The following is a 16,419-nucleotide window of genomic DNA, read 5'->3' as shown; positions in this document are numbered from 1 at the left end:
CGGGACCTCAAAGTGGGGATTATAGGTATGTGGCTCGGGTGCTTTGAATGTGAGTTCAGGGGGGTAATATTGTGTATCGTGAGCCTGAAACAGTGGCTCACTAGATGATCTGTGCAATGGGGCTGGGGGAGGTGCCACAAAGACGGGAACATTTGGTGGAGGAGGGTTTTGAGTGGGTGGTGGAGCTTGGGAATCATAAGCCTCTCTTCCCTGATAATAGTGATGGCTTGGGAAACTTGTTGAAGGACCGGGAGAGGGGTATTCCGGCGTGTGTGTTGGTTGGAGGGTAGGAGTAACGGGTAGTTCTTGCCCCTTCTGGGCTCTAGCTAAGGCTATCTGCATTTCATTCATTTCTAGCCTCATTTTTTCCATTTTCTCCAGGGCTTCCTTCAGCATCTGATTGGCCGTTTTTTCTGACTCAACGCTGTTGTCTGACCCAGTCATGCTTTCTGGTATAGGACCTTTTGATCTTGTCTGATAATGGTACGGTGCCAGTACGCTCTAACAACTAACTGATATTGATTGGAAAAACAACAAACTTGTCAGTGTTAGAGTCTTAACAGATATTGTAATTGCACGTTAGGGGGATGCAATGCTCCTAGGCAGTTAATCATTTCTAACATGCTTTTGCTCTGACCGCATGCATCATCCCGGCTTATTTTTGCTCTGACAAATATATATTCTTCTTTTTTTTTTCTTCTTTTTTTTTTATAATTACGGTCGAATCCTATAGAGATTGCCTACGTATCGTGACCCCGCACGAATCAGACCAAGCGTAGTTCGTGCCATAAGACCAAATTTTTTTTTTTTTTATTACTCAAAATAATGCTATTACAAGCCATCACAAAAAAAACAAAAAATACAGACTTTATATATATATATATATATATATATATATTTTTATTTTATTTTTTTGAGAATGTTTGAAGAAAAAAAAACATATGGGTAGACAACAGACTCGAAAAACAAACAAGTGCAAGATTGAACTAGGGATACATTAAAGCTTTGAATTTTGGTGCCCGCGAGGCATCATTCGGCCTTTCCGCGGGCTTGGGAGCCAGGCTTCTTTGCAAGCTTTTTAGTTCCTCCATAATCTGATGGACATAACCCATGATTGAGGCAAAAAGGATATCACGAGGCATCTCTTCACATGTTAGGCACTTCGTGGTGATATAGCGCCCTATATCATTGATCCTACCCCTGATTCTATCCCTCTCTATGCACAGCTGTTCTATCCGTTGATTCTTTAGTCCCAATATTCGAGTATTGTCAATGAGCTGCTCTTGGAACCTCTCCATTTGTTCTTCCATCCGGGCTATCGACTCATAGCAGCGTTCTCTATCTGTTCTAGCATCCTGGGCTTGTTTGAGGACCCGATTATTGAGAATGGAGTTTATCTCTCTCAATGTCGCAACACTCATTTCGTAGTCCCTTTTTACTTGCCATAGGTGCTCTCTCCGTGATGTTGTAACTGTGGCCCACCTGACCCGCATTCTTGTTATACAAGCCTGGGATCTCTCCAAGTCTTCTCGGCTTTGGCTGACTTGATTTCTCAATTCCGCTATCAACCTTTCATCAGAGCGACGTTTCTGTCGGTCGCTATCACTCTTACTGACTTGGCGAATTCGGGCTTTCAGTGCCTGGTTTTCTTTGGCTAATTTGTTCTTCTCACCCTGCTCTGAGGCTACTTGAACGTTGTTTTCAAACATAAGCCTTTCAATTTGTCGCTTCAGCTTCCCGATTTCAACCCGGTAGCCTTCCTCTCTCACTAACCAGCCCCACTGTTCCTGCGAATCATCCGTAAATTGTTGGACGTGAGCTCTTTTGGCAGGCCTCTGACGAATCTGGAACCTTTTCCCGAACCAAACATCGTATTTTGGGTCTACCTCACCCTTAGCCAGCTCTCGAACCATAGTCTTGGGTTCAAGGAATCTACATTCGTGCCACAACTTTCTAATTTTTCCTTCGGGGAACACGACTCCTGGACTCAACTCAATGGCGTGCTTGCTTAGATCCTCATCAGTGGGAATTACCTGAAATCTTCCTAGTTGGCGCAGTACCCGATGAGGAGCATATGGCTGGATGCTACGAAGTCCCATCAAAAGAACATGACATTCCTCGGCCGCCATGTATATTACCTCAGTATCATTCAACCACCCAAATGCCCATTCAACTTGGTCGGCTGTTGTTGACCTCAATTGTGCAAGCCATGCTTCGACGCCTTCGGGAAATATGACGCCTGTCATTCGTTTCTCAAAGCCGCTAATGCAGTTTCTCTCAGTCAACCCGTGGTTCATGTATCCCACTCGGTGATGGAGGTGTTCTTGCATCCACAGCTGGAGTAACAGATTGCATCCCTGAAAGAACTTGCCTCCTTCTCGGCATATAGTTAAAGCTCGGTAGATTTCGGACAAAATCAAAGGAACCACAGTACTGTCGGTTCTTTTGATTGCAACATCGGCCATCCCTACAAGGCCTATCTCTATTTTTTTATCTTTGCGGGGACAGACCACAACTCCCAGAAATGCTGTGATAAATGCCAAAGTACGTCTTGCTTCCCACTTGATTCTGTTCCCAGTGTGAATTAATCCGAGGTTTGGTTCTTCCAAACCCTGAGGAATTCCGTACCGTTGATACAAGAATTGGAGAGTACAACATCCCTTCGACAAATCATCATTCTGCATCTTCCGACTAATGCTTAGCAAATCCAAGAACGCGTGCGGAGATACTGGTCTTGGTGAAAGTAAATACTGCCCTCTTAGTTTCCCATTCAACCCCGCATATCCGGCGACTTCCTCTAGTGTAGGTGAAAGTTCAAAGTCAGCAAAACGAAACACGTTGCGTGTTGGGTCCCAGAACGGTATTAGAGCCTCGATGATATCTGTCCTTGGCTTGATATTCAACAGATCGACAAAACCTCCCAAAACTCTTTCCACTATCTTTATACTATCCTTTCCCATATCATTCCACCACATGTGGAGTTGCGAAGGGACCTCGCTACACACTGAGAATGGTTCATTTTGACTTGTGCTCATCCTGCACATTTATTATAGTGATTAAAGAAGGAAAAACTTTTATTTGACTTAAAAACTATCTATATTCTAAAGAAATATTTTTTGGATTTTAATTTTTTTTTTTTTTGAAAAAAACTTTTAAGGAGAAAGGAAATATTTTTGAACTAATATTCTGAATTTATGAAAGAAATAGTACAGAAAAAAAAATAGTATTGAATTTTATTTTGAATATCTTTTAAACAAATAATTGGGATTTTGAGATTAAAAGGAAATATTTTTTTTTAAAAAAAATTGAGGTCTAAAAGAAAAACTTTCTAAAGAAGTGAGTAATGTTAAATATTTTTGGATTTTTTTTTTGAATACGGTGAGCCGAAACCAAAGAGGTTTGCCTCTGATCTCACATCCGGTGAGAATCAGACCCGCGTAGTTCAGGCTATAAACTAACTAATTTTTGAAAACAAACAAATTTTTTCCTTTTTCTTTTATAGCAAAAAAAAACTATTTTCCTTTTTCATTTTTTTTTTTGAAAATAAAGCAAATTAAAATAAAAGACTTATTCCTACACACTTTCTGCTTTCTAAGCAAACAAACAATTAAAAGTAAAAATATATATGTTTTTTTTAAAAAAAATTCGGCAGCATTTCGACAGTACTTGGACACTGATTTTTCTAAATTAATCATCTAACTTTCCACTTGCTATTTTTATTTTATTTTATTCTTTACACTCCCGAGACTCAGAAGCCGGTCAACATGCAAGACCGAGCAAATAAATGCACATAAAACAAATAAGATGCATCAGGATGGTCATTTTCATTTTTGGTGCACCTGTCCTAGACAGACCCAACCCCTGTGTTGAGCCTCCAAAGTCAGATGCACGTGATGCAAACAAACGTTCCTACTAGGGATCCGGCATGTGGCTTTGTTATACTAGGTTCAGAACCTGGGTGTTTGTTCTAGACCTGGCTTACCCGAGCGGACAGCTCGAGCCGAGGGGGGTAGCGTACCGGGAATACAGAAGCTTCACCGGCTTAGCAACTTGTCCGAACCTCGTTCTAAATTGGGATTTTACACTATACAGAAAAGAAGTCGTACGAAGTACACCCTTCTTCATGATTTAGAAGACTCAGAGAGGAGATGGGTTTCGGCACAGTTTATACACAGTTCACGTAATATCAAAGCGGTAAAAGCAGCATTTAGCACATTAGGCTCAAACATGTAAAAATCAGATAAAACCAAATATGACAATTTATATGAGCTCGAATTTCTAACCCTGAACCACTGGTTCTGGGTCATTTCCCCAGCGGAGTCGCCAGAGCTGTCACACCTCTATTTTCCAACCCCGCGAAGGGCGTAGGGAGTTTTTTCAATTAAAGGACAATCGAAACGGGATTTATTTATTTATTTCAGAGTCGCCACTTGGGAGATTTAGGGTGTCCCAAGTCACCAATTTTAATCCCGAATCGAGGAAAAGAATGACTCCATATTACAGTCTGCGTACCAGAAATCCGGATAAGGAATTCTGTTAACCCGGGAGAAGGTGTTAGGCATTCCCGAGTTCCGTGGTTCTAGCACGGTCGCTCAATTGTCATATTTAACTTATTTATCTGATTTTAATACAATTGTGAACCGATGTGCCAATCTTAACTTTTTACCACTTTATTATTATAATTATTATTTTTTAAAAAAAATTAAAAATTGTGAACATCGTTTAAAACATGTCTTTGGATTACGTCACATGAAATGCACCCGCAATCCGGAACATATTTTATTCAATGTTTTAGGATTTAGATTTGGGTCGCATGAAATGCGCATCCGAGTTTAAGAAGGTAAAATTAATTAAATCGCGCCTAAAGAGTCTAGCGCGTCATTATCTTTGGGGAAGGAAGTGAAATTCACTAAACAATCCATCCCAAATTCTAAGTAATTTTTTTTAAAAATAATTAAATAAATAAATGAGATTAGAGAATTATGTAAATTTGTATTATTTACATCTATTTATTTTTAACGAAATCCTTCCTTATTTTAAGAAAATCCTTTAATGACTACCTTTTATTATTACTAAGTTTGTCTATAAATATAAAATCAATATCTACATTTTTGAAAATAACATATTAAATAGAAGAGAAAAACAAATATTAACAGAAAGTAATAAAAATTATAATCATAAATACAACATGGAATTATCGAAAAAATAAAAAAAAAAAATAAAAAAAAAAACTAATTATCCCATAGTTTGATTAAAAATTTAAATTGTTAGTAAGACTTAAGATTATTGAAACTAATTATTTATAAATGCTGAAAATTGAAAGAAAGAAAAAACTTGATTACTAAACCATATTTCTAAAAAATTTAAACGATTTAACCTTAACTAACTTTGTTTTAATTCACATCATGTCCTAATACTTGTTCGCAAAATAATTCATGTTTTAACTGAAATTGACTACATGATTCCGATTAACTTATCGTTGACGAAAAACCTTATGAATAAGGAACTTAGTTAACTTTTGCCAAACTGATTCAATAACGCCATTTTTTACGTTATTTCTTCTATTTTTTTTTATTAAACAGTTTTAATTAATAATCAGGCTTAAATATATTTCCTAATAATCTGGTTAAGGCGTTATTTAATATGTCGCTATAATATGCCTAGTTATGCCAATGACAGTGATTTACAGAATAATAATACATGAATAACCTAAATACAATACAAAAAATTAAATTAAACTAAATTAAAAATTTAACACTCCATTCTTCATTTCAGCTTACAAAATGCCAAAATTACAGTTGTGTACCTGATATTGTCAATATAAGAAGAAGAAAGTCAGCAACGTAATACGTAACACAGCAACAACAACAATAACCAGCAATAACCAGTCAACGAAAATCCCAGTGACAGCTTTGAAAAATTCAAAATAAAATCCAGGAATGCCGAAAATAACGGACAGAAACCAAGGGAGATTTTCAGATTTTTTGAAAGGCTAGTTAATCTTCAACCCTTAATTTCTACACCTGTATACCAGAATATTTATCAGGTGTGTACTACTTTCTCTTCTAATTTTCAACTTTTTTTTTATTCTTTCTTTGTATGTTTTTCTTTTCTTGAGAGTTTCAATATTTTTTTTCGGAATAAATGTTCAGCTCTTTTTTTTAATCTCTTTTTTTTCTCTCCCCCTCTATCATTTTTCAGACCTCTCTATATATAATCCCCACCCTTTAATCAATTAAAATCAATCCCTTTCTCTACCAAACCCATTATCTTCCCACTCATTCTCATTACATTAAATAAATATATCACACCACCCCATTATATTTTGTCCCTCATGCCTAACATAAAATAATGCAAGATTCCCCTTTAAATTAAATCTTGTCCCCCCTTTATATTAAATAATCATATCACAACCCACCCCATTTCATTTTGTCCCCCATGCTTCAAATAAATAATTACAAAATGTACAATTCCTAAACTACCCCTTCTGACCTTACTGAAATTACCAAACTACCCCTGAACGTATTACAAATTTACCAAACTACCCATCAGCTATAACACATCAATTAATCAAACTTAACCAAAATATAGACAATATGATCAATTTCTAACAATGTTCAAACAACAATATGAACATGGATGAACATCATAACAACAATATCACATGAACATGATTTTAACAACATTTCAACAACAAATCACATGAACACAAATTGAACAACCAAGAACAACCAAAATTTGATTGAACAATATTTTTGGCAACAACAAACCTATTTTTCGGATTTAAACAACAACAACAATCAAACAAGTATATTTAGATTCTTAAATTCAATAATATTGAACTTAAAATCAACTCTAACAACATTATAACAAACAATTCTTATATTAAACTTTAAACAAGATTATGAGACTAATTCAAGAAATAATCACAAATGGTAAACAAGAAATCAAACTATACACATTTCGGATTCAAAATCAAACAAACATAATATGAACATGAATGAAAAGATTCAACCACAATAACAAACTTTATTCAAATTTCGAATTGAACTTAAACAAAACAAATAAACATATTCAAATCACTAATCTTCAAATAATCAATTAATCTTTCTTAATTAAATCCAACAAAAAAATATAACAAAGATACATGATCATGAATGAAATCTATATTAAACAAACAACGGATTCAAGCGATTTAAACTAAATCTAACAATATTAAACCTAAACTAACAATTCCTTTTTTGCAAAAATTAAATTAACATGAAATAAACTGAAAATCAATTAATTAAATTTTCATTTGAATCTGAAAATTAAACCAACCAAACATATAAACAAACTAAAAAAAAATTATTTCAATGATGAACAAACAAAACAAGAATTGAATCATTTATCGATTTTGGATCCGAAAAATACCAAACAAAAATATGGACGATAAATGAGATCCAAAAAACCACTAACCGGAAATGAAACGACGAACAACGACCAACCAACGACGAACTCGGACAGTGATCGACGACATCGACCAAAACTACTCCATGTACGCGAACTCGACTGGACTGAAGCAGTAGCATCCGCTACTGCTGGACATCAGAGCTTGAATGGACGCAGCAGCAGCTCGGACGCGAGGAGGAGCAGCGGCAACGGTGTGGAGGAGCAGCGGCGAACGTGTGGAGAAGCAGCGGCGACGGTGTGGAGGACGACGAAGTAGTGGCTATGGCTGTTTGAGCTGAAGAAGACGACGTGAGGCAGCAGCTATTGCGGACGATGAAGCAGAAGCCGCGGGTAGTCCATGGTCGAGCTTGAGCTCGTCAATGGAGAAACAACGCTGGGACGATGGACTGTTGTGTCGTTTGTTTGTGTATGTGTGTGTGAGTGTGACGACGTGAGGGGGTGTTCGTGGTGGAGGGTGGTCGACGTTGGTGAGGGCAGCCATGGTTGTGCTTTGGAGTTTTGAGGAAGAAGAAGGAGAAATGGGGGGGGGGGCGGATGCTTAGGCATTTTTAGGGTTTTTTCTTTCTTTTTTTTTTTGTTTTATTTTGTTTGTAAAATAATAGGGGTGTTGGGTTATGGACTGGGTCGACCCAGTTCGAAATGGACTGGGTCGTAGGGAAGGTTGGGCCATTTTTTGGGCCTGTGGCTTGAAATTGAAGAAGATGCCCAATTCCGACTTTCTTTATATTTTCGCTCTCTTTTCTTCTTTTATTTTTCTAAAACTAAATTATAAAAATACTTAAACTATTATTAAGAACTAAATTAAGTTATAAAAGCGCAAATTAACTCCCAATAACAATTAACGCACAATTAAGTATTAATTAAGCATAAAATTGTATATTTGGACATTAAATGCTAAAAATGCAAACGATGCTTATTTTTGTAATTTTTTTATTTTTTGTAAAACAAATTTAATTATTATCAATTATAGAATTAAATCCTACATGCAAAATGCGACATATTTTTGTATTTTTTATTAATTTAGCAAATAAACACGCACAGACAACTACAAATAATTATTTAAAATATCACAAAATTGCACACCAAAGAAAAATCATTTTATTTTTTTGAATTTTTGGGAGTAATTCTCATATAGGTCAAAAATCACGTGCTTACACTCATCTCAAGAGCTTGAATGTCCTAGGGTGCAACAGCAAATGCAGGAGTAGAACTGTCCTGGGAATGAGAACCCTGACCTGGGTCTTCCGGAGAGGGGTTAGGTTCCTCATGTGATGGCCCAGTAGTTTCTACTAGTGCAGAGACCTCAATAGTCACTATGGCTCCTTCTTACCCATACCTTGTACCTCATTTCTCTGAGAAATTATCTCATGCAGGACACCATCAGCAGATACCACAAAAATGGTTACAACATTTTCTTCCTCAATCGGTACCACTGCCACCACGAAATCTCCATCAACAATGGCGGAACCCTCTACGACCTCAAGACTCTAACCTTGTCCTCCACCTTTTCTTTGATCAGTGGGAACTTCAGAAGACAGAGAGGATAGATCAACAATTTTAGGGGTTTCTGGGATGGAGAGAGACGGTGAGTCTGGGTTAGGTGTAAGTTTAGCGGTGAGAGTAGGAGTGGTTACAGAAAACATAGTGGGGACGGAGGACTCCATAGGTTTTTCAGTATTAGGGATGATTGAGGCAGGGATGTTGGAGTCAGTATCAGCGGGATTAGGGACCAGTTCTGAAACGGAGGTTGTGCATGGAGAAGTGCAACGTTTCAGCGGGATATGGAGCAATTTGAAGTGAAGAGACGTGACAGTAGAGTCTGAAAAGGTGGATGACATGGCAGTTGATGTTTTATGCCTTTTCAAGATGTGTATTAAAGCATGCACAAAACCACTAACCTTTGGTGCAAGAACCAGGTTCTTGACCTGTTATTTGAAAATATCAATCCTCTTTTATCATCCATGCACTGCATCTACAGCTTCTATACTCATCATGTTTGTTTACCTATAACGGTATTGAAGTGAGTTAGACTTGGCCAGAAAACACTTCAGCTAGTTTTAACTGAAGGTGATTTTCATAGCCAATTGATGAGGAATCAGGTTCTCAATTGGGCTTTAAAATCCCCAGTTTCACCCTATTTCTTTCAAAATGTTCCCTACTTAATGCTTTGGTAAAGATATATGCAATATGGTCTTCTGTGCTGCAGAACTTCACATAGATCAACCCTTTCTCCACATTGTCCCTTAGAAAGTGATGCCTCACATCAATATGCTTGGTACTTTTGTGTTGAACTAGATTCTTGGTCATGTTGAGTGCACTGGTGTTATCACATAGAAGGGGCACACTCTCAGTAAGTACCCCAAAATCCTCTAATTGCTACTTAATCATAGAAGTTGAGCACAACATGATTCTACAACTACATATTCTGCTTCAGCTATTGTAAGAGCCACTGAGTTTTGTTTCCTTGTGCCCCAAGAGATGAGACATGAACCTAGGAAGTGAGCAATTCCAGAAGTGTTTTTCCTATCTACAAGATAACCTGCATAGTCTGCATCAGCATATCCAATGAGATTAAAACTGTCACCTGAGGGATAATAAAGGACCTGGTCCTGTGTTCCTTTAAGGTATCTCAGAATTCTTTTGGCAGCCTTCAAATGAGATTCCTTGGGATTTGATTGAAACCTTGCACATAGCCCCACGCTGAAGACAATATCAGGTCTGTTGGCAGTGAGATAGAGAAGAGACCCAATAATGCCTCTATACATGAGTTGATTCACAGGGGATCTAGTTTCATCCATGTCCAGTCGAGTGGTCGTAGCAATGGGAGTGTCTATAACCTTTGATTCTTCCATGTCAAACCTCTTCAAGAGCTCCCTGATATATATCTATTGACAAATGAATGTACCCTTTGAGGAATGTTTTACTTGAAGGCCCAAGAAGAAGTTCAGTTCCTCCCATCATGCTCATTTCAAACTCACTTCCCATGATTTTTGCAAATTCTTTACACAGAGAATCAGTTGTTGCCCCAAAAATGATATCATAAACATAAACTTGAACAATGAGCAGGTTCCTTCCCCGTTTCTTTAGGAACAAGGTGTTGTCAATTTTCCCTCTCTTAAACCCATTTTCTAAGAGGAACTTTGACAGCCTTTCATACCAAGCTCGAGGAGCCCGCTTCAACCCATACAGTGCTTTGTCTAGTTTAAACACATATTCAGGGTGTTCATGACATTCAAACCCTGGAGGTTGCTTCACATAGACTTCTTCCTTAAAATGTCCATTCAGAAATGCACTTTTGACATCTATTTGGAACAAGGTGAATTCCATATAAGATGCAAAAGCGATTAAAATTCTAATAGCTTCCATGCGAGCGATCAGAGCAAATGTTTCATCATAATCAATCCCTTCCTCCTGATTGTAGCCTTGAACCACTAGCCTGGCCTTGCTCCTTGTGGTGTTTCCATGTTCATCAAGTTTGTTCCTTAATACCCACTTGGTTCCTATAATGGTTTGATCTGAGGGTCTAGGTACCAGGTGCCAAACATTATTCCTTTCAAACTATAACTCATATTGCATGGCTGTAATCCAATCTGCATCTTTCAGGGCTTCCTTGATATTCTTGGGTTCTATTTGGGAGAGAAAGGCTGAGAAGGCAAGTGAATTTTTGGCTTTTGACCTGGTTTGTACTCCAAAATCTAGGGGGTAATCATGTTCTCAAGAGGATGAGAGATTTTGTGTTTCCAGTTAGACATCTGAGGTTCATTTGTAAAGGATGTGGGTACATTTAACTGGTTTTCATGTGTTCTTCTCTCAGGTACTAGTGGAGTACCCTGAACTGTATCAACCACTCTTTCTTCAGCTTCAGTAGTTGTAATTGAAGTACCTGGTTCCATTGAGGAAGAGATAGTATTGTCTTCACTCGACTCTTTTACTTGGCTCATCATATCTGCCTTTCCATTTGTCATGACAATGATTTCACCAGGGACTAGTAAGGGTTTTCCATCTTGATGCTCTTCAGCACTCTTCTCACAAGATGGATAAGACTCATCAAAAATAACATGAACACTTTCCTCAACACATTGAGTCCGCTTGTTGTATATCTTGTACGTTTTTCTTTGAGAAGAGTAGCCTAGAAATATTCCTTCATCACTCTTGGCATCAAATTTACCCAGTTGATCCTTTCCATTGTTGAGAACATAGCATTTGTACCCAAATATTCTTAGGTGAGTCAGCTTGGGTTTCCTTCCATTCAGCAACTCATATGGGATTTTGTTCAGGAGTGATCTGATCATGCACCTGTTCACCAAGTAGCAGGCAGTGTTGACCGCTTCAGCCTAGAAGTTCTTTGCAATTCCATTGCCGATCAGCATTGTTCTTGCCATTTTTTCAAGAGTTTTGTTATTCTTTTCCACTACTCCATTTTGTTGGGGGGGGGGTCTGGGAGCTGAGAAGTTGTGAGTGATTCCATTTTCATTGCAGAACTCATCAAATTTGGCATTGTCAAATTCTGTTCCATGATCTGATCTAATGCATGCGACTCTAGACTCCTTCTTCACCTGGATTTTCTTCACAAAAGCCATAAACACTTCAAAGGTTTCATCTTTAGTTCTAGGAAATAAAGTCCATGTGAATCTAGAGTAGTCATCCACTATCACAAAAATGTATCTTTTTCCTCCCCTTCTTTGCACTCTCATAGGGCCACATAGGTCCATATGTAGAAGCTCGAGTGGCTTTGAGCTGATTACATCCCTTTTAGACTTAAAAGAGGACTTCACATGTTTTCCTCTAGCACATGCATCACAAACTTTCTGTGCTTTGAACTTTGACATGGGTAGACCATGGACCAGGTCCTTCTGAATTACTTTGTTCAGAAGAGAGAAGCTTGCGTGTCCCAATATTCTGTGTCAGGGTTTAGCATCATCATCAACAACTTTTAGACAACTCAGATCACCACTTTGTAAGGACTCAAAATCAGTAACATAGATGTTCTTGTATCTCTTGGCCACAAGTACCACTTTACCAGTTACCAGATTAGTAACTATAAATATCTTGGACAAGAATTCTACCTTGTTTCCTTTATCACAGATCTGAGAGACACTCAAGAGACTGTACCTAAGATCATTGACATAATACATATTTTCAATAGAGTGAGTGAGTGATTTCCTGGATTTTCCAACTCCAAGAATGTACCCCTTTTTCCCATTGCCAATGGATACACTCCCTCCTCGCAGGGCTTTTAGTGAAAGAAAGTCCATGGTGTTCCCAGTCATGTGCTTTGAACACCCACTATCCATGAGCCATTTTTGACCTCTTCCTTTCATTATTCCCTCACTGTTGTCATCGTCTTCATCATCATCTGATTGGGCCATCAAAGCAAAAGTTGAATCATATTCATTTTTCTCGCTTTCAACTGCCATCATGGAGCTATCACAGGCATCAGTTTCATCTTCAGACTCACTAGAGGAGTCCCCCCATACTGTAATAGCCTGTTATACTACATCGTTAGTAGATCTTTTTCTTTTGAAGTCCTTATCAGGAACTGGGTTCCTCTTAGCTGCTTTCTCAGGGTTGTATTTGGAGAATTCTTATTTTAGGAAAAGACAGTCTTTGATAAAGTGCCCAGCTTTCCACACTTATGACAGAGATCATAGTTCTTTGGTTTGCTAGAGCTGCCCCTTTTTAGCATTCCTCCATTTCTTTTGACCATCTTCTGAAATCTTTTGGTTAAGTAAGCCATGTCACTGTCCTCCCCACTTGAGTCATTGCTATCAGCTTTGAGTACCAGGTTCTTTTCTTTCTTTGATTCTCTTCTTTCACTATCTATCTTCCTCTTCATCTCGTAGGTTTTCAGATTTCCAACTAGCTCATCTATGGTCAGCTCCTGTAGTTCCTTTGCTTCAGTAATAGCATTCACGTTGCTTTCCCAAGAGCTAGGCAGGATACTGAGAATTTTCCTCACTAGCTTGTTCCTAGGAATGGTTTTACCAAGTGAGTGCAACTCATTTATGATGGAAGTGAATCTTGTGTGAATATCTTGAATAGATTCATCGTCCTTTATCCTGAAGATTTCATACTCGGTAGTGAGCATATCGATCTTAGATTGTTTTACTTGGGTGGTTCCCTCATTAGCTATTTGCAAAGCATCCCATATCTCCTTAGCAGTGTCACAAGTAGAGATTCTATTGTTTTCATCAGGTCCTATTCCACATACCAAAATCTTCTTGGCACGAAAATTCTTCTCCACAACTTTCATGTATGTGTCGGTGTATTCTTTTCTAGTTTTTAGCATTGAGAATGGAAGTTCTTCAAGTACCTTTGTTGGGACGTACGGGCCGCCACATATGACATCCCATAACTCAGAATCCTCAACCATGATAAAATCGTGCATTCTTGTCTTCTACCACCCATTGTATTGTCCATTGAACTCGGGTGGTCTGTATGTAGATTGACCTTCTTCAAAATTTGGTGGAGCGGCCATAAGTATCCTTCCTAGGTGTTAGCATTATAGGAGGAACCTGCTCTGATACCAATTGTTAGTTTATATGAGTTTACCAAATAGTAGAGTACCTGGTCCTCTATGAGCTTTTACTGAGAATGCCAATGAAACAATAAGTAAATAAGACACGGAATTTTTACGTGGAAAAATCCCAACTCAAGGGGATAAAAATCACGACCTACACTTGTAGTCTTTCAACTTCACTAACTTGTAAACACCTATTACAAGCCACTTTGTAATGACTCCATTACAAAGACTTCAACTCAACTAATTTGTGATACTCTTACAACAAGTCACTTTGTCACTCTCTAGTTACAAAGACTTTAACTTATGACTAACTCTAGTCACAACACAAACTCAGAGAGTTTATGGTTTTTAAAAGAGGATTCCTAATCAACACTTCTAGCTAAGCAATTTAGGAGTTACAATAAGAACAATCACAAAGTTACAACTCAACTAAGGACAACAAAATACTAGATTTAGGAACTGGTATGTAATAGCGTTTAACTTTATTCTTCAAGCTCTTAAGAATTAAGTTCACTGTTTTGTAGAAGGCTTGAATGAATTCTCAAGTGTTCAAGTGATGTTTTGATATAAATTCCTTTTTAATACACCTTGATGACATCACTTGAATGATGTAAGCATTTTAGTTGGTCAAAGGACAAGTGACCACTGGAAATAATGCAGTGCCGACAGAAACAGTGCAGGCAGTCACGTCGCTTCCAGATATGTCCAATTGACCTCGTACTGTTATGAGGGAACCACAAGGGTATCAGGTCCTTGTTTGGTTCTCAATCTCCTGAAGCTATAGTAGTTCACATTTAGCTGGAATCCGTTAACTTGCAATGTAGCACAAGTGTGTCAGGTTCCCTATCTGGTCCTTGATAGTAAGTTTGTTAGATCATCAAAATATAAGTCAAAGACATTGAAAACCCATCAAAGATTATACGAACTGAAAGAAACTTACAGCTTGTTTTGATGGTTGTTACCCATTGTATTGTATCGTATTGTTATTTTAAATACAATGTTTATTTTGATTGTTACTTAAATTTTATTGTATCGTACCGTTAAATCCGTCATCACGTAACGACGAAAAGTACCACTTTATGAAATAACGGATTTGGTGTGGAGGCGTCGTTACCTTATTTTTTTCTCTCATCTTGCACTTCCTTATTATTAAATAATCATATTTATTCTTCATTCTGCTTTTTTATACAATAATTCTACTTTGTATCCTATTTTTTTCTTGGTAATGTTACAAGTTTATTCTTCATATTGTTAGTGCATGACATCATGAAACGACGGCAAATGATACAATCTATCCAACCGTTGTATTCATTAAATAATACAGTACAATATAATACAATACGATACATTATAAAATGGCATGTAACAACCATCCAAACAAATTGTTAACTAAGTGATAAAATCATATAAATGAAATAAAAATAAAGGAAATATGGGTTGTTTCCCATAGAGTATTGTGGCAGGGGTAAAACTGTCCAATAAAAGTTTGAGCAAACGTTGGAGTCAGAATTGAACCCAAGCATTATACTAAAAGTTAAGTTGTACCCTCCAAATCGACCAATACAATTAGCGAAAATTTAAATCTTAGGGTGTCAAACAACATATATACTTGTTATTTAAAAAATATATTTATATATACACACACACACACATTTTATTCAAAGTCATTGAGGGTCAAGGGTAGGTCTGGCTCTGCGTGTCATGATATGAATCAACTCTAGTGCAAAGACAAGGAATACTTCTACACTATATTTAATTTGGATATACGAGAAATAATAAATTAAACACTTGAGATCTTTGTAGAATTATTTTCTTCTATTGACATGAAATTATTTCGTGGTGAACGAATTAATAAGAAAAGACAGATTTCTCTTATTTATTTTTTTCGGGTAATAATCATACGGAAACAAATTAATCTAATTCTAGGAATACTTTGATTAAACAAAAGAGTTTAATAGTATGTATAGGGTGAAATTGATTTACATTAAATGCTCGAATGATTACATGACACGTGGAACCAAGGTCAAAGAAAGATGAAGGGAGTGAAGACCAAGAGCGAAGATAGCGACTTCGGTTGGTATCGGGTGGATCGCGAAGGGAACACAATCAACGAAATCTAATAAATTTTTGTCACCGGATGGCATTCAATGAAGAATATTCCTCAGTATTAAATATGCAGTCGTTGTAGAGAATTTTGGTATTCAAAGTCTACTGTTACATATTCATCAATGGCCTCTATTATTGTCATTTAAGAGAGGCTTGATCCTATGATCTTATTCTCTAGGTATAACTATAAAAAAGAGACTTTAACAACCATTTTAACACACAAAATCTCTAGCAAAACTTATGCTACATTTACTATCAAGCTGAATAATATAACTTTATTTTTTGTCTAGTACTGCTCTTATCGCTGTCTTCGGAAGCCTTGCTCCTGGAATCAGGCT

General features: G+C 37.3%; 1 protein-coding gene across 1 annotated transcript; it reads right to left on the bottom strand.

Annotated features, from left to right (window-relative positions):
- Positions 1–12,356: 12,356 nt before the first annotated feature.
- Positions 12,357–13,840, bottom strand: LOC138869578 (uncharacterized). The gene is made up of 2 exons (XM_070147208.1): positions 13,055–13,840; positions 12,357–12,938 (listed from the first exon to the last, which is right to left on the bottom strand). The coding sequence occupies exons 1-2, from the start codon at positions 13,838–13,840 to the stop codon at positions 12,357–12,359; spliced, it is 1,368 nt and encodes a 455-aa protein (XP_070003309.1).
- Positions 13,841–16,419: the final 2,579 nt, after the last annotated feature.

Source organism: Nicotiana sylvestris, chromosome 5 (genome assembly GCF_000393655.2).
Source record: "Nicotiana sylvestris chromosome 5, ASM39365v2, whole genome shotgun sequence".
Taxonomy (NCBI): Eukaryota; Viridiplantae; Streptophyta; class Magnoliopsida; order Solanales; family Solanaceae; genus Nicotiana; species Nicotiana sylvestris.
The sequence above is the reverse complement of the archived record's forward strand: the minus strand, read 5'-3'. Positions and strand labels throughout refer to the sequence as shown.